The sequence below is a fragment of the Mustela nivalis genome (assembly GCF_964662115.1).
Source record: "Mustela nivalis genome assembly, chromosome: 1".
In the NCBI taxonomy this organism is placed as follows: domain Eukaryota; kingdom Metazoa; phylum Chordata; class Mammalia; order Carnivora; family Mustelidae; genus Mustela; species Mustela nivalis.
The window spans coordinates 18,003,215-18,025,639 of NC_139020.1; the positions used below are offsets into that span (position 1 = coordinate 18,003,215).

General features: G+C 39.5%; 1 protein-coding gene across 2 annotated transcripts in view; it reads right to left on the reverse strand.

Moving 5' to 3' along the window:
* The window catches only part of JAM2 (junctional adhesion molecule 2), a 62,402-nt gene that overhangs the window by 12,073 nt on the left and 27,904 nt on the right, over positions 1 to 22,425 (reverse strand). For both annotated transcript variants that reach the window (XM_082695296.1, XM_082695295.1), the window contains exons 2-5: positions 14,236 to 14,301; positions 7,436 to 7,543; positions 3,498 to 3,650; positions 1,717 to 1,919 (exon numbers count right to left, since the gene is read on the reverse strand). In XM_082695296.1, the coding sequence (XP_082551422.1) occupies positions 1,717 to 1,919; positions 3,498 to 3,650; positions 7,436 to 7,543; positions 14,236 to 14,301 (530 nt within the window). The remainder of the gene's footprint in view (positions 1 to 1,716; positions 1,920 to 3,497; positions 3,651 to 7,435; positions 7,544 to 14,235; positions 14,302 to 22,425) is intronic.

The window sequence follows — 22,425 nt, forward strand, 5'->3', positions numbered from 1 at the left end:
TTCCTGTTTATTCTGACAGAGAAAGTCTTAAATATATATGGGGAAGTGTCTTTGTTTCGTGATACCATGGAAGTGGGTATGGTTAGGAAGGCAATGGGCATTTTTTAAAGTTTATAGCACATGCTAGTTTAAAGTTTGGTGGTATTTCTAATTCCCAGGAAACACCATTTGTAACGAAAGGCCTCCTCGGCCTAAAAGGGCTAAGGCAGTTTCCTCAGCCACAAGTGAGTTCCCTACAGCAGCAAGTAATGAACACTTCCTCTAAGGAACCAGAACTGCTACCAGGAAGTAGCAGAGGGTCTAGGAAGATCTTAATCAGTGTGGTTTATGGGATTACAAATTCTATCAGTTGCGGCGTCTTCGAACATTCTGAAAGGATAATGCTCTAACCTTTGCTCCTTCTACTCTCTGCCAAAACAACCAAAAGGTAAGACTCTGGTATAATAGGTTTGATAACTGCTCTGAGTGGATTGATCCCCTTGGTGGATTTCTGGAGGGGAGGCAAGAGGAAGGAAGAAAGCAAAGATGGACGGATGGATGACAAGGAAGCGAAAGGAGGGAGGAAGTTAGGAGACAGTCAGGGAGGGAGGGAACACAGTAGGTCCTGAACACCTTAAAGGATCCTTCCAGGACCAGCACAGAGGGTGAGAAGGACGCCCAGAAGCATGCTTTCGGTGTCCTCCTGTCACGCACACCCTCAATACCGCCGTGGTCACCGTGCACCACAGCCACGATAGCCATGAGTCTCTAAGGAGCACCTCCTCACTGGCTTGGATCCTCATGCAATACATGCTCCGAAAAGCAGCCAGGTTTTTGATCTACGAATCCCTTTTTCTCTCTTACTTGTCATTCCCCACTACTTACATCCTTTTTCTCTTTGTATACTTCAATGTGATGGGACAGAAAGTTTCCCCTTGTGTGTTTCACCTTATGAAATCCTCTCTCGTTGTGCCAAAAGCCAGACTCTAAAATTTCTCACCAGCAATGCATGGGCAAGGGTAAGTCATTAATGATAAGTTAGACTAAAACCATAAATGACCTACTAGCACACAACTGGTAATGAAAAGAAGGTCATTGCCATTCATACACCGGAGTCTTTTGTTGCCTATTTCTCAGCAAAGAACCCACCCTTGTTCTGACCTGGCGCATCCCTTTGACATCATGAGATATTTCAAGGGTTGAGGCTAAGCGGGGAAAGTGAACCTGTCTCAAACCTGCCTTGGGGCTTTTATCACCTGCTCTGAGAAAAAATAAATTTGAAAAGTAAATATAGCAATGTGTGACGGCAGTTTTTCTGCCTCAGTTCTCAGTGTAAAATCTGTCGGACCTGCTGACTGAGCCTGCTGGAGCCGCGGAAGGCGGGACCACGGTCTTCCTCAAGGAACAAAGCCCATCGATATGCTTTATTACTTAGCCACGTTATTAAATATGCTTTATTATTTACCAGAGGATCTATTTTTTTAAAGTTATTATGTACTAGTAGAGTGAAAGAATGAAACTTTCAAAATTTTTTAAAATTATTATGATTAGTTCTCTATATAGTCTGCCCATCTCTGGTAGTGCCTTTTCCATCACTTCCCAAGGCGTGTACCGCCATCTTTCCTGCAGCCCCTTAAGCAATGGTATCAGCCCTCTCTTCTCCATCAGTTTAGTTCTAATAATTTTTCCTCTCCAAATACGAGACAGCTATGAGGCCAGTGCTTGAAATGACCTTACCAGAGTTCCAGATTTTGTATTCACTGTATAGGAGCTGTTGGTGCTTTGGGAGCCAAGTTTTGAATTCTCTGACAAAGGGATGCCATCTTTAAACCATGTGTACTCAGGGGCGGGATTCCCTTCTTTGTCTTGACATCGAAGCTCTACCACAGTTCCACTCAGAGCAGAACTGGGTACTTCACAGGTTGGAACTGCTGGAGCCACTAAAGGAGAGAAGTCAAATGGCACTGGTTATTTATAAGTTAAACAAGGATTTTAACAGCCAGGTCAAGATGGGCTTATTAGACACCTGTGAGAGAGACTGGCTACTTGCTCAAGAGATCCATTTCCTTTCTTCATGGGCACACAGCCAGACCACATTTGCCAGCATGAGTTCTGGCCAATGGCATGTGGGAAACGTCATATATGCCATTTCCAGGCCTTACCTATAAACACGAGTCTAGGTACTACTTTGAAGAGATTTTGGAGATGCAATTAAGGTCCCAAATCTATTGTCTTTTAAGATAGGGAGATTACATAGATGGGTTTGACCTAATCCCATGGCCCCTTGAAAACTTGTTTTCTCTGGGTGGTCACAGATGGGAAAGTCAGAAATTCAGAGCACAGGAAAGACTCAACATGCTTCTGTTGGGCTGTAGATGGAGAGGGCCATGTGATGGGGAATATGGTGCCCCCAGGAGCCGAGTGTGGCCCCCAGCTCACAGCCAGCATGGAACTGAATCTTCAGCTGTACAGATAGCCAAAGGATCTGGAATCTGCCAACAATGAGAGCAACTTTTCTCCAGACCAGAACTCAGCCCACTGACTCCCTGATTTCTATCTTAAAATACCCTGGGCAGCAAGCCCTGCCTTGCCAAGCTAGACTTTTGATCTACACAACTGTGAGCCAATACATGGGTGGTGTTTTAAGTTGCCAGGTTTTGATCATCTTGTATGTAGCAAGAGAAGGCTAATACACCAGTGGAATCTCCTGCAAGGTTTTCTGAGTTAAATTTCTTCTCTACCAGTGCATCACTAGTATTTTAGCAAGACCCTGGGTTATAAAGAAAAAGGAAGAGGAGCCATTTTAGTCTCTATGATCAGCAGTTTATACTAACATCTGTGGAAAGGCAAGAAGATGTTCCTCCACCAGTTGTCATCATGAGCTGTTAATATCTATCAGTGTTTCTCATAGTAGCTAAATATATTGGCCTTGGAGTTAGTCCCACCAGGATCCAAATCCTGGTCCAGACACTTATTAGCTGTGTAGACTTGGGAAAATCATTTAGCTTCTATTTTCTCATCTATAAAAATGAAGTTGTCAGTAAAAAATTAAGTAAAATTACATATGTTAAAGAGCCTAACATACACTAGTTGCACAATAAATGCCAATTTCCCTTCTTTACTAAATAACGTCTTCCTCTCCTCTCCCCTCTTCTCTTGTCTTCTCTTCTCCCAAATAACTTCTAATACTTTACTTGCCCTACTTTTTAGTTTTATTGCTCTTCTGTCACCTCATGTGTTAGGATTTTATATGGTAAGAGATAGTCCACATATACTGAAAGGTATTGAAAAATAAGTTCTTCAGGGAAATGCTCCTATGTACAAGATAGGCCCATTAAGATTTACCTTAATCTGAAATGAAAAGAGATTTTGTTAGAACAAATTTATAAGAGTAAAATTTCAGCAGCGGATGAGGTGAGAAGGGGCTATCGCCAAGATTTTACAGGGAAGGTGGTGCTGCTGATTTCTAGAACCTTCCGGATGGGAAAGAGGGTCCCACAGATACAAGCACATCACACCTAGGACTTCTAGAGTGACGGTATCTTCTTCCAGGTTCTGGCCTTGCTCAGATGGGGCGCTAACTTCACAGCGATATTTCCCAGCATCAGTTCGTGTAACATTTTTGATCCGTATACTGAAATCTATCATCTCGGCTCGATCTTTAAAATCACCTTTTAGAAAAAGAAGACAATGATGTTAATAAGAATGCAAATAGCTTTCTACATACTACTTTCCTCGAGTCACTTCATTCAGTGACCAAAGGATTTATTTTCCTATTATTAGTAAACTCAGTTTAAAAACTCAAAAAGGACTCTTAAGTATAGGAAACAAACAGAGGGTTGCTGGAGGGGAGGTGGGTGGGGGGATGGGAAAACTGCGTGACCAGCATTAAGGAGGGCACATGATATGATGAGCACTGGTGTTCTATAAGACTGATGAATTATTGACCTCTACATCTGAAACTAATAATGTGCTATATGTTGGCTAATTGAATTTAAATAAAAAAAATAAAGACTCAAAACACTGTATGCAAATGTGACTATTTTCAAATTTCCTTTTTTTTAGAGTGACACACAGTTCCCAAAAGAATATGCAGTTCAGTATTCTCATCTTTTAGAGGATTCAATTCTCATTCCTGCCTCAGGCCCTTTCTAATATGCTTATACGACCATTCCCGCCTTCAGAAGACACTGCAGACTCTAGTTCAATTACCTAGAACAGTAAATTACGTGCAGTGGCCCACATCAGACTGCCACAAAGACAAGGTGACGGGGTCTTAAAAACACTCTTTTGATTACGTTTTCGGTGCAGAATGAAGATAGCGTTTTGGATATCATTCAGATGCTAGACTAGCAATGGCAGAAAATTCAAGCAAAGATATCCCTGAGGACTGCAGCAGTTCTATCTTGACAGATGAGAACATGGGGGGTATTTTAAATTCTTTATGGACTTTGAACATTTGTTCACATGTTTAACTCTTTAAAATTAAAGTAATGCATAGCATCTAAAATAATAACATGCCTCTTACACTTGTTAAATTATATTCCCAACTTTTAAAATGTTTATAATGGAAAATTTCAAGTGCACAAAAAATTACGGAATATTTTAAAATAAATCTCATCACCCAGTGACAAAGCAATCCATCATACACAGCCTTCCTATTCTGTCTACACCTCTAAACACTGAATTATTTGGAGGCAAATCCCAGACATCATAGCATTTTATCCATTATCATAAATACTTCAAAAGCTCATTATATATCCAACAAGAAAAATACCAAGTGGAAAGAAATGTATGACAAATAATTAAAATAAAGCCTTGTTAACAATAGTTTTATTTACCTTCCCCGCCATAAGTCTAAGTCTTAACTCCATAGGCTTCTTAGTGATGGCCTAGCTTTCTAGATGGTGATGTGGAGATAGGGTAAAATTATTACCACCGAGCAGTGACCCTCCATCTCACTTCCACATCAGCTCTTCTCTCAAGACTCTCAAAAGTCTAATCTACTGAGCCAGCAAACATCAGTCCATTTCACATCTTTCAGGGCTGAGCTGAGATATGAAGGGTCCAGGGTGTCCATGAAGTTCACCTTCTTCTGTTATCATGGTGATTGTGTTCGAAGTTTCAGGCATTGTTGGTTTCATCTCACACTTGAAACACTTTCTCTTTCACCATACACAAAAATAAACTCAAAATGGATTACAGGTCTAAATATGAGACCTGAAACCATAAAAATCCTTGAAGAGAGCAGAGGTTCTCTCTGACATTGGTTGTAACAAGTTTTCTAGATAAGCCTTTTTTTTTCCCCAGTGTTCTAAGATTCATTGTTTTTGCACCATATCCAGTGCTCCATACAATATGTGTCCTCCTTAATACCCGCCACCAGGCTCACCCATCCCCCTGTTCCTCTTCCCTCTAAAACCTTGTTTGTTTCTCAAAGTCCACAGTCTCTCATGGTTCATCTCCCCCTCCGATTTCCCCTAATTCACTTTTCTTTTCCTTCCCATAATGTCCTCCATGTTATTCCTTATGCTCCACAAGTAAGTGAAACCATAGGATAATTGACTCTCTCTTATTTTATCCAGCATAATATTCTCCAGTCCCATTCATGTTGATATAAAAGTTGGGTATTCACCCTTTCTGATGGAGGCATAATATTCCATATATGGACCACATCTTCTTTATCCATTCGTCTGTTGAAGGGCATCTTGGCTCTTCCCACAGCTTGTGATTGTGGCCATTGCTGCTATGAACATTGGGGTACATATGTCCCTTCTTTTCACTACATCTGTATCTTTGGGGTAAATACCCAGAAGTGCAATTTCAGGGTCATAGAGAAACTCTATTTTTAATTTTTTGAGGAATCTCCACACTGTTTTCCAAAGTGGCTGCACCAACTTGCATTCCCACCAACATTGTATGAGGGTTCCCCTTTCTCCACATTCTCTCCAACATTTGTTGTTTGCTGTCTTGTTAATCTTTGCCATTATAACTGGTGTAAGGTGGTATCTCAATGTGGCTTTGATTTGAGTTTCCTTGATGGCTAATGATGATGTATGTCTTCATTGGAGAAGTGTCTCCAATGTCTTCTGTCCATATTTTGACATGATTATCTGTTTTTTGGGTATTGAGTTTAAGGAGTTCTTTATAGATCTTGGATATCAACCCTTTGTCTGTAGTGTCATTTGCAAATACCTTCTCCCATTCTGTGCTTTGCTTCTTGGTTTTGTTGACTGTTTCCTTTGCTGTGCAGAAGCTTTTGATCTTGAAGAAGTCACAAAGGTTCATTTTCACTTTTGTTTCCTTTGCCTTTGGAGATATGTCTTGAATAGATAGGTCTTCTGAGGCAAGGGAAATAAAAGCAAAAATAAACTACTGGGACTATACCAAAATAAAAAGTTTCTGCACAGTGAAGGAAACAATTAAAACTAAAAGGCAACCTATGGAATGCAAGAAGATATTTGCAAATGATACATCTGATAAAGTTAGTATTCAAAATATATAAAGAACTGAATCAACTCAATACCCCCAAAACAAGTAGTCCAGTTAAAAAATGGACAGAAGACATGAACAGGTATTTCTCCAAAGACAGACAGATGTCCAACAGACACATGAAAAGATGCTCAACGTTACTCATCATCAGGAAAATACAAATCAAAACTACAGTGAGATATCATCTCATACCTGTCAGAATGGCTAATATCAAAAACACAAGAAACAACAGGTACTAGTGAGGATGAGGAGAAAAAAGAACCCTTGTGCACTGTGGGAATGCAAACTGCTGCAGCTACTATGGAAAACTGTATGGAATTTCCTCAAAAAATTAAAAAACAGAACTATCTATAATCCAGGAATTGCACAACTGGGTACTTACCCAAAAGATATAAAAAAACTAATTCAAAGAGATACATGCACCCCTATGTTTATTGCAGAATTATTTACAATAGCTAAATTATGCGAGCAGCCCAGTGTCCATTGGTAGATGAATGGCTAAAGAAGATGTGGTAGATCTATATATAATGGAATGTTACTCAGCTACAAAAAGTATGAAATCTTGCCATTTGCAACAACATGGATAGAGCTAGAGGTTATTATACTAAGCAAAATAAGTCAGTCAGAGAAAGAAAAATACCATATGATCTCACTCATATGTGGAATTTAAGAAGCAAAACAAGTGAGCAAAGGGGAAACGAGAGAGAGAGAGAGAGAAACCAGGAAGTAGACTCTTAATACAGAGAGCAAACTGATGGTTACCAGAGGGAAGATGGGTAGGGGCATGGGGATTAAGAGTACACTTACCATGATGAAAACAAAACAAAACAAAACAAAATAAAATGATTTAAAAACCCAATATTCTCAATAATTAGTCCTGTCCTGTTCTCATCTGTAAACTAAACAACTCAGGCTATACTTGGTGTTCTCCTGTTCTCACCTCATCAAGTCTATGGCTTCTTACCTTGAAGAGCCTGTTGGTAGTAGACAAAGGAGACACTCCGGCCCAGTTTCTTCCACTCTAATCTGGAGGAAATGGTCTTCTTTGGGGATTTACAGGCTAAAATAACCTCTAGGAACAACAACAAAAATACTTGTTTTCTAATTGTCCCTATGAATTTATATTTTACTTAAGTAAATTTTTAAATAACGTTTAGGTATTCCTTTATAATTTAGTTCATTCATTCATTCATTCTCTCATAAATTACTTCAATGGGCACCATGATGGCTTAGCCCAACGATGAACCAAAAGCATTAGAGCTCTTCTCCATAACAACTGTTTGACACTAGGCTACTGACCATAGCTCGTGAGCCTCAGTTACCAACTGTGAAATAAGATAGCATGTCACAGAGTTGTAGTGAGTCTTCAAATACAGTAATATATGCAGAGTGCACATGCCTGGACATGGTAAGTAATTGAAAAGTGGCAGTTATGATAATTATTTATCATTTATATTACATTATCATTTATATTCCCAGCCTCAGTTGTCAGGGAGTTTATAGCCTGAAAGAAGAGACAAATAAGATAATGTAATTTTATTCCATTGTGATAAGTGCCGTGAGTGCCAGGAAGGTAAACAGAGAAAGGCACTTGGTGCAGCCTGTGGGATCCACAAACATGCCATCAACATGCTGTGTCCTCACTCAGACCCATTCTTTGAGAATCCTTTGTGTGGATATATTGATACAAACCTGATATGATCTTCTATTAAATCATGAATTTCTATTTCTTATCTCTATCCAGATAAATTCTGAGAAGATTTAATCTTGGCATCACATTTAACTGCCTCACTGTAACCCATTTAAATCACTTTATTGCAGGAAATTTACTATACTTAAAGTTATTAAAAATTCCTGGAACCTCTGAAGGAACCCCTCTTTTAACTGTCCAAACAAGATGACTAGCCATGGTAGGGGTGGGGGTGTGGGAGCCCAGCACTTACCTACCAGCTGCTTTGCGTTGACAAAAGGAAACCTCTGGTTGTAAATATTTTTAAAGTACATTTCAATCACGCTCCCTAGAGTGTCACCTTCATAGTTCTGAGACTTTTCTTTCTCACAATGCATACAGGTTTTTTTTTTTTTTAAATGCATACAGTTTGACCCCAAAAGCACACATCTTTGACTAGAGGAGAAATTATGTTCAAATCCTTTCCATACCTCTGGTTTTGATGTAGCAGATTTAATGCCATTAAAAAAAATTCAGAATATTACATGATATGGTAGATTAGAGAAAAATACTTCTATTACCCCAGGTTTTATTAACATACACATAGATATGGACAGAAAGCTTATAGAAATGTGTACAAAAATATGAACCTAGTGATGATTTCTATGTGATAGAATTATGGTGTTCCTTTTTGTTATATGTAGTTTCTAATTTTCCTTTTAGTTCCACACATATTGCTGGAAATAGAGAAATAGAACAAGGTAATGGAAAACAGAAAATAGGACAGAGAAAAGAAAGGCAAGGGAAAGAAAAAAACCCACAAAATTGTTTTCAAGGGTGCCTAAAGTTTTTAGAGCAGGTTTTATATGACAAAGAGACATCATTTTACAGACATGTTTACAACTAGGCTACAAAGACAAATGTGTGCTGAGGGACTTGTCTGAGGAAACACGGTTCTGTTCTGTTGATTAAGGAGAATGGGTGGTGACTTTCCGGAGTCTTGAGTTTGAGATAGGTTTCCTTCCCGTATTTTGTTGAGTTTCCAACAATTAAACACACACCCACATTCATTTTTAGCCCACACGCTCTAGTCTTAGGAATAAATTTGTATTCAGTCACATTGTTTCTTATATTTAACTACATACACAGACACACACACACACACACACGCACGCACGCACACACGGCCTTTTTCACCAGGAAGATATGACTTTTGTCCTCCTTGCTCTCTGGAAAACCTCTGCACAAATTATATTCAAAAACAAAACCTATGATTTTCCTAAATGCAATGACCCCGCTCCCCCTCACTCACAATGACCATGGAAGATGTGAAGTGATGGTATAGGTCATCCTCAGACGCTGAGTACTTACTGTTGTGTCCAGCATTGTTCCGGAGCTATATCAGTGAGCAAGACAAAGATCTCCATTCCTTCAGCTCTCACACTTTTCAGGGGGAGTCAGGCACACAAGAAATATCACAGGGGCACCTGGGTGGCTCAGTGGGTTAATCCTCTGCCTTCGGCTCAGGTCATGATCTCAGGGTTCTGGGATCGAGTCCTGCATTGGGCTCTCTGCTCAGTGGGGAGCCTACTTCCCCCTCTCTCTCTGCCTGCCTCTCTGCCTACTGGTGATCTCTCTCTGTGTGTCAAATAAATAAATAAAATCTTTTTAAAAAACTGTTTAAAAGAAATATCATAAGGTGAATTAAATGCTACATTGGGAGGTAATGAGTGCTCTACTCTACTCTGTTTAGTAGAACAGGAGTGTTAGTGTGCAATTACAAAACACCTGAGTGGTCAGACTTCAACTGATTTAGAGAGTGACCCATCTGATTAAAGACTGGAAAAAAAAAAGAAATTAGGATTCCTTAGAATGTGAGAACACATTTCCTAGAATTCGAAGTTGGAATTCACCATGTGTTTCTTTGGGACACTCCAAGCAAGTGTCCCAAAGGTAAACAGAGAAAGGCACTTGGTGCCCACAGGCTGCACCACAGTCAGTGCCTCGATCTGAAGGTGCCAACTCCGTGACCCCCATAACTGGGGGTCAGTAAGTCAGCTGGAACCATGGGGTCAACATCCAAGGATAAAGAACCAGATGAACTGAGAAGCTAACTACCATGGACTCTCCTCTCTATTTTCAGTTAAAATGCACGACCAGCATAATCTTATATGCAGCCCTTAGGATTATCATACCATAAGGTAGTAGTTTAAGGCACAGCCTTTTGGAGTCAGACCTCCGCCATACACTTATGTGTGCGCTGTTGGGAAAATTACTAACTGTTTTTGAACATTATACTCACATTTGTTTGTTTGTTTGTTTTTAAAGATTTTATTTATTTTGATAGAGATAGGGGGAAAGAGAGAGAGAGCACGAACAGGGTGAGGGGAAGGGGAGAAACAGGCTCTCCGCTGAGCAAGGAGCCCGTTGAGGGGGGCTCAATCCCAGGATGCTGGGATCATGATCTGAGCCGAGGTCAAATGCCTGACCAACTGAGCCACTCAGGCATCCCTATCCTCACATTTGTTAAAAGAAAGAAAATAACAGTACTCATCTCATGAAGCCGTTGTGAGATTAAGTGAGGGAATACATTATTGATACACTTGGGTGTCTGTGGTACTTCATACATAGCGTGTTCCATCAATGGTTATTATTGCTTTCACCCCTGAGAAACTTCTTTTAGTTGTAGTTGTAAGTACGCCTTGACATGATAGAAATCCTCGCTTTCTACAACCCAAATTTACCTAAGAATCACTCAAATTTGAGCCAGCAGGATAGGATACAGACATAACTCCTATTTTTGCAAAACAAGGCATACTAAAGCATAAAAATGCTTCAAGTTCTTTTGTTAAGATGATTATTTCATTCTCAAAAATATGTTTCCTTTAGGTTGAGGAAAAGATGATTCTTTTGTTTAGAAAAAGCATATAAGCAGTAATATTTTCATGTAGCAAAACAGTCATTTTAGGAATCACATCGCTAGAAATCATTGTGAATTTTAATTTTTCTAGGATTCTGCTAATTATCTTCTGATTTTATTCTCTGTGCTCAAGTTAAAAATCATCAAAATCTTATGTAATGCAAAAATAGAATTGCTACAACCAAGACAGCTCTGAAAAATTACCAAGAAATTACTTCTGTGAAGAAAAGCGTGCTATTAAACTGATTCATAGCTCACAGTGTTGGACATTCTGCATAGAGGCTGCTCATATAATTTATAAGCCTAGAAAAGCTGCTCTCACTCCGGTCTCGTTCTGTTCTTGGCACCACTACGGGAAGTGATACGAAACAGCAGTACTGCAAAGAAGGCATTAATTCATGATTTGTTGACATCAAAGAGACAAGAGACCAAAAAAAAAAAAAGAAAGAAATGAATGAGGTGGAACATACCTACACATATACACAAATCACAAGATATTTTAGACTTTAACTAAAACCAAGCCACTGCATGAAATACGCTACTACTAAAAATGTGGAAGAAGATAGAAATTTATTTTTGCTTTAAGGAGAGCCAAGTTGGAACAACTGGGGCACATATAAAATAGAATCAGAATATACATCTTTTTCTTTAAAAATGTTTTTATTCTATTTGAGAGAAAGAGACAGAGACAGAGAGCATGTGAGTGGGGAAAGGGGCAGAGAGAGAGAAGCAGACTCCACCTGAGGGCAGGACCCCTCCCACCAACGCCCCCACAATGTGGGGCTCTATCTCAGGAACCTGAAATCCTGACCTGAGCTGAAACCAAGAGTCAGATGCTCAACCGACTGAGCCACCCAGGTGCCCCTATAATTCTTAATTAAAAAGAGCAGAGGGGAAACAAACAAACAAAAAATAAAAAATCGGGGGCCTGGATGGCTCAGTGGGTTGGTTAAACCTCTGCCTTCGGCTCAGGTCATGATCTCAGAGTCCCCGGATCGAGTCCCGCATTGGGGGGGAGGGGGTGTCTCTGCTCAGTGGGGAGCCTGCTTCCCTCTCTCTCTGTACCTGCCTCTCTGCCTACTTGTGATGTCTCTCTGTGTGTCAAATAAATAAATAAAATCTTTAAAAAAATAAATAAAAATAAAAAATACTTTTTCAGGAGTAAGACAAACATTTGGCTGCAATAAATTAAAGAAGGATTTTTTTTTTATATTAAAAAGAAAACACTCTAGAAAATAATGTAAATGGCACAGGATTTTAGTTTGGAGTGATGGAAATTTTTGGAACTAGACAGAGGTGGGAGTTACACAACATTGTAAATGTACTAAACGCCACTGAACCATTCACTTGAATGTACTGGTTTTATGTTATGTGAATTTCACCTTACTACTTTTTTTTTTTTTAAGTAATAGAAGACTGTAGAGTATAACTTTGGCATCCTAACTGAGATAACACGTCATAGGACCTGGGTGGTGGTGGAGGGGTCGGGATGTATATTCATGGTACCAGTTGGGCCCAACAGTGAGAACCTTCAGGAAAGCACAGAGTAGGACAATTCACTTCTTTTGTCCTTACAGAGTCCTGGCCCATCTTTCCCTCTCCCTGCGTGGTCCTTCTTTTGGCCTTTCTGGTCTCCTTTTCAACACCATGTCCAGCCCTGTCTATCCCCTCTACAGGTGCTTCACTGCCCTACATCACTCCCAATCATTAATTTGTTCTTCCCACGTCTTTCCACTTAAAACTAATTCATGATAAAGAGTGAGTGTTTTTGACTTTATCATATAATAGATTAGGAGCTCATTAATTGAAATAGTTGTTCTAGTAATTTGTTATCAAGTGATGTGTTACTTGTGAATGCAGGCTGATTCTTATTGTAGCATATTTTTACTGACGAAACACATGTAATACTGTGGGCTGGGCACTATTATATTATAAGTACTATTATTAGTATTAGCTAAATACTAATTTACTTAGTTCCTTCCTACCGATAGTTCTCTTCTTTAATATTTGTCTCTTTCCTTCAAACCTATCTCTTCCAACTCCAGGAACCTACGATGTGCCTGAAGACAAGAGCTCAGACACATTTAAAACTTGTTTCTTAAATGTTTACAATCTCCAGCTCAAACGAGCATCACACTTAGGATACGATAAATCTTCCGGTTGCCTAGTATTACTGTGTTCTGGGTAAAAGAGATTTCATAACAGTACTAGGTGGTCAATATTTGAAACAAACTTATAAAAGCCTTATAAAGTTCTCTTTGGGTATTAGAGGCTTTACTTTTTTAATCATGGTTAAATACACGTATCTTAACATTTATCATCTTAACACTTTTTAATTTTTTACCATCTTCATGATTTTTAATAATTATTACGTATATACGTAATGTTACGTATATTCACATTGTTAGGCAATCAATCTCTAGAACTTTTTCACTTTGCAGAAGTGAAATGTTACACCCATTAAACACCAACTCCCTACTGTAAATATATTTAAGAAGTTAAATACATAACAAGATGGAACCCCAAAATAATCTATATTAATGTCATCTTAAAAACATGAAGTAGAGGGGCGCCTGGGTAGCTCAGTCAGTTAAGCCTCTGCCTTTGGCTCAGGGCATGATCCCAGGGTCCTGGGATCAAGACCCGCAGCAGGCTCCTTTCGCAGCGGGGAGCCTGCTTCTCCCTCTCCCACTCCCCTGCTTGTGTTCTGTCTCTCTCTCTCTATCTCTGTCAAATAAATAAATAAAATCTTAAAAAAAAAAAAAAAAAAAGGAACAGACTCTTTACCCCTCCCCCCCCCAAAAAAACAAAAACAAAAAACATGAAGTAGAGTGGGGTTTGCAGCATTAATTTCCATTTACCACATCCAGCTGGCTGGAAACTTTGCAGGACCCTCTATTTACCAGTTCCACAAATTAGAAATTAGATCTGCTTTGCTGCAGATAATATACGCAATTAGAGGCCTTCTTTGTACATCGGGTCTTTCATCAAATGTCCAAAATTTCCACTGAGGCGGTGGAGAAAGTTCTCAAGTGGAAACAGCACAGAGCAGCATTTCGGAAGGAAGAATTAGTGTGAGGGAAGGCAGATAGTCCAACAAATAGATAATATCACACACGTCATACTTGTGAGTCATTTGAACAACACAGTCCGTGAGAAGCACAAGTTACTCTACCTTGATATTCTATCGCTGTGACCACTTGATGGTCTTTTGGGGCGGAGAATCCATAGGCCTTATGATCTGAAAAATTAAAACAGATAGGATAATTAAAATAGCACCAAAGACCACTTGTAAATGTTTGAATGGAATGCAACATTAAGGAAAACGGGCCTAAAGTTTGCTGACTGTTTCACACATGCAGAACCCATAAGTTTTAAAGTATCAAAATAAAAAAACCAAGTCAAACCATCTATGTCTCTTCCATTTTCTGTATTGTGGTTTTCTGCTCTCCTTTCCCAAAGCAAAACCCATGGATCTGTCAGGGCCCCAGGACAGACAACACAGTCTGACAAGCCTGACTGTGAAAGGCTTTTTTTTTTTTTTTAAGATATATTTATTTATTTTAGAGAAAGTATGAGCAGAGGGAGGGGCAGAGGGTGAGGCAGAGAAGCAGACTCCCCACTGAGTGCAGAGCCTGAGTCTGGGCTAGATACCAGGACCCCGAGATCATGACCTGAGCTGAAACCAAGAGTCCAATGATGTGGAATGGACTGAGCCCCTCAGGAGGCCCCAGGCGGCTTTGTCCTTAATTTAGCCCAATTTGCTCTAGCGCTTAAGGTATTGCCCCTTTAAGATAAAGGCTAATTATTTAAGGGTTTAAGTTGCTTTACAAACTTAACCCTGATTACACCTACATCATATAGAAATGGGTCATTTAATGTATTTTTGACTAGCAAAGGTACATATAACATATATTGTATATAAACCTTGGATATATACATATGATGAAAAATGCAAGCAGAACATCTTTATTTTTCTCCCGAACATTTCAAGGATTTTTCCAGAATAGTCTATAGGATTGAAATGACTGACCAATTACAGTGGCTAATGTGATCTGAAAATAATATGACAACGACGATGAGCTCATCATCACTTTCATAAACTTAAACAGAAAATTTCATTTTTAAAAGATTTATTATTTATTTCAGGGGCGGTGTGCAGAGGGAGACAGATAATCTTAAGCAAGCTCCACGATGCATGTGGCGCTGAATGTAACGACCCTGAGATCATGACCCTGAGAGCATGACCTCAGCTGAAACCAAAAGTCAGACCTTCAAGTGACAGAGCCAACCAGGCACCTCAACAACAGTTAACGTTTATTAAGCACTTTGGTGTTAGGCAACACTCCCAGTGCTTTGCAAACATTAACTCACTGAACTCTCACAACAATTCTCTGTGGTCCAGTACCATTATTTATCCGTCTGTTTTGCAGATGGGGAAACAGACCCAGAGAGAGTAAGAAATTTTGGTCAAGGTTATACAAGTAGTAAGTAGTGGGGCTGGGATTTGAACTCATCCAGTAGTCCGAGTAGTTTATTACTGTAGGACCACACCGGCCCCACATGGTGTTTCCCCCAAGCTGACCTATGAGGAAGCACTGCAGATTAGCAAGGATGCCAGGTGGAAAGGTCCACTGATCTAATGAAGTTGGGATTTGGTGAGAAACTGGTGGTTATAAGGAAGGCTAAGGACTGGCTCTGAAGTACAGTGGGAAGATGGAAGCTGGGTGGCGGTAACTGGAGAAGTAGCACGTCATGGTCATCTCAGCAGGGAGGCTGTAGCTGAGGTTCCTCCATCTTGACACTATTCACAGTTGGAACCAGCTCATTCTTTGTTGTGGGGGGCTGCCCGGGGCAAGGCAGGACGTTTCGTTGTATCCCTGGCTTCTGCCCACTGTGCGCCAGTAGAATCTCCATCTCCCCTATGGCAAATCCAAGTCATGACAACCAAAAATGTTTCCAGACCTTCCCAAACGCCCCCGGGGGGTGGGGGTGGGGAAATTATACTTGGTGGAAAACCACTGCTTTATACATAACAGTGAGGCTGCTTTGAAGAACAAGGAATAGAAATAAATACATTAAAGAAGGACCAAAAAACCATGAGTTCAAGGACTTCAAAAAAAGTTCCTATGAGATCAGGATTTCTTGGGTATGAAATAATGTATTACATTTCTGGGAAGGAGAGAAAAGTGTTTCACATAGCACGCCATCTTTGATTTATTCATCTGTAGGGACACTGACATGTAAATTATGACACTGTGCTCCTAAGGAATACATGCTATTCGGGAAAAAAATTTTTTTCTTTTTCTCTGTCTTAGAAGCCTGGACAGCAAACATAATTGTGAATGAAATGAAAACTCTTAGAAACCTACAGGCCTCAAGTCTCTAGTTCTCCCATCTAACGTTGTTCAACTACTCAGGTTCTGTATCTCTAAATTGCAAACCTCTTCACTAGACACATCGGCAAAGCTGGTGTCTATTGGGAAGAATGTAGAACTGGGCTGATTGCTTTTATTGACAACTGTAAATCTGTGTGTATAAAGAAGGGACCTACGTGGCCCAGTTTAGAGAGATGACAGGTCACCAAAGAGTGATTTCAAAATACAACTTCTGCTTGTGTATTAAAAAAAAAAAAACAAAAAACTATGAAAGGGTCCAAGACAACTTTTTAAGTATCCCCTTTTCCCTTTTCCATATACTCTGCCACATACCAGACTATGTCCCATAATCCTCTGAACCTCACCCTCGCCCCATAAGCCTTTCTTCTCCAGTTCCCCCTCTCCTTCCCCAGTTTTATTTTGTAGAGCGTAAAGAGGTCCAGATCTTCAGAGGACCAGAGGGAGGGAAGACACTACGCTCGCCAAGCCAGGAAAGCCAGGACCTCCTGCGTTCATTCTGTGTTACACCTACATTTAAATGACACGATCGCGGAACATTTATCCGATGATTCCGATTCTAAATCATTATTCTGTGAAACTTTCAAAGCACACTTTGAAAAAGCCTCTTTTCTTCTCTAGCAATGTGTAAATTAGTGCCCTTAGAGAAGTTCTGATTGTGACAAGCATTTCTCATGATTTTTGAACTCTTTTCGTTGATTTTTTTTTAGACAGAACAATGAAGATTCATATTCCCTAGAAACCAGTGGAGGGGAAAATCTGGACAAAATAGAAAAAGATAATCTTTGTTCCCTCCACATCATCATATCTTTGAACTTTTCAAACCCTGCACTGCCTACTGAGAGTGTTTATTTTCTTCGGCTGGCTTGGGTCGTCTTTCATTTGAGGCGAATGTTAGTCTGATCTGACATTGGAGGATTCAGGACTGGGTCCAAATATTTTCCCCTTTTCTCAGTTCCAGTTTCTTACTTGCTAAAACACCCTTAAAGAAAAATTTCTTAAATTTTCAAAAATCACTTTAAAAGTTCTATGTAAAAAACGGCTATTAACTCAGGGATTTTATTAATTTCTTCAGAACTTTCATATGTATATGTTTGAATAGAAAAAAAAAATGTCCCAAACACCAAAAAAGAGAAGATTCACTGAATTGACAAAACTATGAACGCAAAGCAACTATAAAGAGGATTGGTTTTAGTAAATTAACAAATAGATACTATTTCTTGGTACCTGAATATTTATTTCTATGATTTTAAGTGTTTTCTAGCTATGCTGCTTTGTCTGGTTCTATTTACTTCAAGGTTTGCTTTTTAATCAAGTAAAACCACTTAAAATGTGTGGTCACCTATGATGAATTTATTTAAACAGAAAGTTCTGAATCTTAAAAAAATAATTATACATTATAAGATTTCTTTCTTGTTTTTAGCCTTTCTGGTCTTGGAATTCAGTTGTGTGTGTGTGTGTGTTTTAACTTGAACCCAATGACTTTATGAAAACAAAATGTTGGATTTTGTACCAACATTTCACTAGCAGATGTTGGGAAGAGTCTCTGCTGGTTGCTTTCTTGACTGATTTTTATTTTTTCTTCACCTTTCCAGAGTGAGTTAAAAAAGAAAACAAACAAAAAATCGTCATGGAGGTCTGCTAGTTGAGGTCAACAATTGTTTTAAAGTTAGCTACAAAACATCTTTAATAGTTTTGGATGCGTTCCAAAATCATGGGCAGAAGTTCATAAAATGAGGTTAAGAGATGATTATTTCCATAACTGCTAACAACTCCAAGTCAAGTAATCCCTAACCAAACAAAATCTTTTGTGTTTCTTCACCCTCGATTCTAAGAATAAAATTTCTTATGTTGTCTATCAATCATCTAAAATATTCTTGTGTGACTAAGGATCATTTAGTATGACTAAGAATAAATATTTATATTTATACCACAATTTTTAAATCTACTATGAGAGTAGTATTTAAAGTAACACTTTTAATTGGAAACATGATGAGGGAAAATTGATGTGTTACAGAGGAGCACATTACAGAGTACCATGATAAAAGCAAGTTATAAAAACCATGGATATGAGTTATTTTGTAAGTTTTCAAAAATGAAAATTAATAGCCATGTGGTTTTGAACATCCCTAATAAATAATTATTGTATTAACAAATATAGAAAAGATGCACAGGGCTAGTAGTAACATAAAATAATATTACCCAGCATTTATTTATTTATTTTTTAAAGGAGATTTTTAATTTTTATTTATTTTTATATTTTTTAAAAAGGACGCTCTTTTATATTTGCAATTTTAAATTTTAAATTCAGTTAATTAACCTACAATGTAGTATTGGTTTCCGATGTAGAGTACTTTCAGGATTTATTATGGATAAATCTTTATAGGGTCAAATGTATCCCAGTGAAGTAGGAATCAGGAGTTAGGCTAATATACTCATCTATCTCACTATGATTCGACCATAGTAGGTTTAGAGAGTAGGGAGAGGGGGAGAGGGGAGGGGGAAGGAGAGAGAAGGAGATAGGAGGAAGAGAGAAGACAGAGAAAGAAACAGAGACCTGTCCTTCTAGCCTCTCACACTGGACATTCTGGCCCTTCTTTCCTTTTTTTTTTTTTTTTTTAAGATTTATTTCTTTATTTGAGAGAGAGAGCGAGCATGTGAGCAGGGGGAGAGGGAGAGAAGCAGACTCCCCGCTGAGCGCAGAGCAGGGCTAGATCCCACAAACCTGGGATCATGATGGGAGTCAAAACCAAGAGCCAGTTGCCAAACGAACGAAGCCACCCAGCCAATCCTTCGGGCCCTTTTAATGAGAGAAAGGGAAACCATACCGAAATGCAAGGAAAAATAAAAGATCTGCTTGGCTTTAGAGCTACCCGTCGCTGGTATTCTGGTGAGTTAATGATGACCTAAACAATTAAAGAGTGATTTTGACTATGAATAAATTTTCCCCTTAAGAGCCTAGCATCAAAGTAAGATGTGACTCCTTTGTGTTAAAATCCTCACTAGACAGATATGACGACTGGGAGAGGTCCTTGCTCAGGGTCACAACGCTAGAATGCAGAGAAGCAAAGATACGCATTTACATCTAGTTACTCTGGTTCCTTTCCCCCTGCCCCCCATTCTCGGATTGGCACAAGGCATTGTGGAGAAAGACATACCAAACACTACTCTGTGAGATGCTCTGAAGATGGCTTCACACCCATTTTCTTTCTTTTTTTTTTTTTTAAGATTTTATCCATTTACTTGACAGAGAGAGATCACAAGTAGGCAGAGAGGCAGAGAGAGAGAGGAGGAAGCAGGCTCCCTGCTGAGCAGAGAGCCCGATGCGGGGCTCAATCCCAGGACCCTGAGATCATGACCTGAGCCGAAGGCAGAGGCTTAACCCACTGGAGCCACCCAGGTGCCCCGGCACATCCTTTTACTACAGATGGCACATCAGGCTTTGATAGCTCAATGACATTTTAATTTAAGATTATTCCCTGCCTTTTAATCTGACATTGCAGAGACTAACTCCTAAATCTCAGTATAGTTTTTCAAGATAGAAAGCCCAGAGTCATCGCCGGTATTTGACAATTATATTTCTCAGTAGAAATGAACATACCAGTATAATGTCAAATAAATAATTTTTTAAGATTTTATTTATATGACAGACAGAGATCACAAGTAGGCAGAGAGGCAGGCAGAGAGAAAGAGGGGGGAAGTAGGATCCCCGCTGAGCAGGGAGCCTGATGTGGGGCCCGATCCCAGGACCCTGAGATCATGACCTGAGTTGAAGGCAGAAGGTTTAACCCACTGAGCCACCCAGGTGCCCTTCAAATAAATAATTTTTGAGAGCAGGTATTAAAGATCATTTCTCCAGAGTTTTGATCAGCTCTGGACAAACAGTTCAAAGCAGATTTCTGAATCTGGGCTCTGAACCCTGGTTCTGAATCACCAAGGTAGGCGAGTCTGGGAATCCCGGTGCAAAACATGCTGACAGCTGATACACACAGCTGTGTGTTTCAGGGATAGTGAAATGGTGATTTTGCAGTCATCTGATACGTAGAAATCCACTTAAGTAACATATGTCAGTAGAATTCTACCATCTACCAAGCTCTTTCCACACTGAGCCTACACAGATGTTTGTTTTAAGCTCTTGGTACCTCCAGTGTCTTATTTCTCTGCTTTACTGAATGAATTTGGGGAACCACTTTGATGCATCCCATGTTTTCATTTTTGAAAGCGCAAACATGCAGTAATGGATACAAATTGAGTTTTACAGGGATCAGCACAGAATGTCAAACATATTCTCTAATATTCCTAATCCGTCAAATTTATAATCTGCAAATGAAGTTATCTTTGCATTTCTTAGAGGAAGATAGAGCACTGCTAATGTCTTAAATCTTTTTTTGAATCAGAAGATTTATAAAATGTAATGAATAAACACATAAAGGAAGGAGGACTGACCGTGAATTAAATGAGGTGTAAGTTTTGGAGCTCTCCCTTGCATGAGCACCTCCAGAGGCCCTGACGGTGAAGTGGGGGGCCTAGCAATAGGTGCATATTTTGCAAAACTTGCGAGAATAAGGAGCGCCTGGGGGGCTCATTCGGTTAAGTATCCGATGCTTGATCTCAGCTCGGGTCATGATCTCAGGGTTATGAGATCAAGCCCCGCATTGGGCTCTGCATTCGGCATGCGTATACTTGAGATTCTCTCTCTCTGCTCCTCCCCAACCCAGCGTGCCTGCACACTTTCCCTCTCTAAAAAACAAAAACAAAAACAAAAAACTTTCAAGATCAGATTTTTTGGGACACAATTTTTCTTTTTCTTTTTTTAAATTTTTTATTTTAAAGATTTTATTTATTTATTTGACACAGACAGAGAGAGATCACAAGTAGAGAGGCAGGCAGAGAGAGAGGGGGAAGCAGGCTCTTTGCTGAGCAGAGAGCCCAATGTAGGGCTCTATCTGATCATCCTGAAATCATGACCTGAGCTGAAGGCAGAGGTCCAACCTACTGGGCCAACCAGGCATCCCAAGATACAATTTTTCTTAGTGAGGGCTCTAATTATCTTTGCACAAAATGATGGGCTTCTTCTTATTAACAAGTTTATTTAGCTTTCTGGACTTGACCACTTATAGTAAAGAAAGTGACCTCCAGAGTTCACTGCCTAATAGTTCAACCTTCAAAATACTAAGGATTTTATATGAACAACAACTTAGCACTTCCCTCCCTCTTAAACTTCACTCTTACAATATGGCGGTTGTATGAATTTAATTTTTCAACTCTCCTGCTGGAGGATGGCTCATAAAAGCTTTGGCCCTTCCAGTTCATACATATGTTACTAATTAAATTCTATTACCATAAATGGTTCCAGAAGATATTCGAAACCTAAGGGAAACTCTCCCAGCTTATTGTTGCTTCACGTTTCCTTTGATTAGTCTTCAGGAAGCCAAAGGAACAAGAATGATTTATTTTGAAATGCTGACCATAGAAACAATGGTTTGGCAGTGCTTAGCTGTCATATTTTACAACTGTCAGGTAAGACCCCTCAGAATTAATTACCCTCATTTCTCAGGTGCTTTACAAGCAGGAACTAGAATTTCCCCCTTCTCTTTCCACAAAGACAGTTTCCTTGACTCACTCTTCTTATTTCAAAATTGGTTCTACACATCCAACACCAAAACCAACTCGTCAGGGTCAATCACCTAGACCAGTAAAAGAAATGGTTTAATGAAAATCTGTGTTATGGGTTGAATGTTTGTGTTCCTCCCCCCAAATCTGTGTGTTGAAATCCTAATGGCCAGTATGTAGAGATTAGGAGGTGGGGACATTTGGGAGATGATTAAGTAGGTCATGGATGGAGTCTTCAAGAATGGGAATATGGCCCCTATGAAAGAGACTCCAGAGATCCCCATCTCAGCCAACCGAGGACACGACAAGAGAGCCGCAGCTTGTAAGCAGGAAGTAGGCTCTCACCAGACACGGAA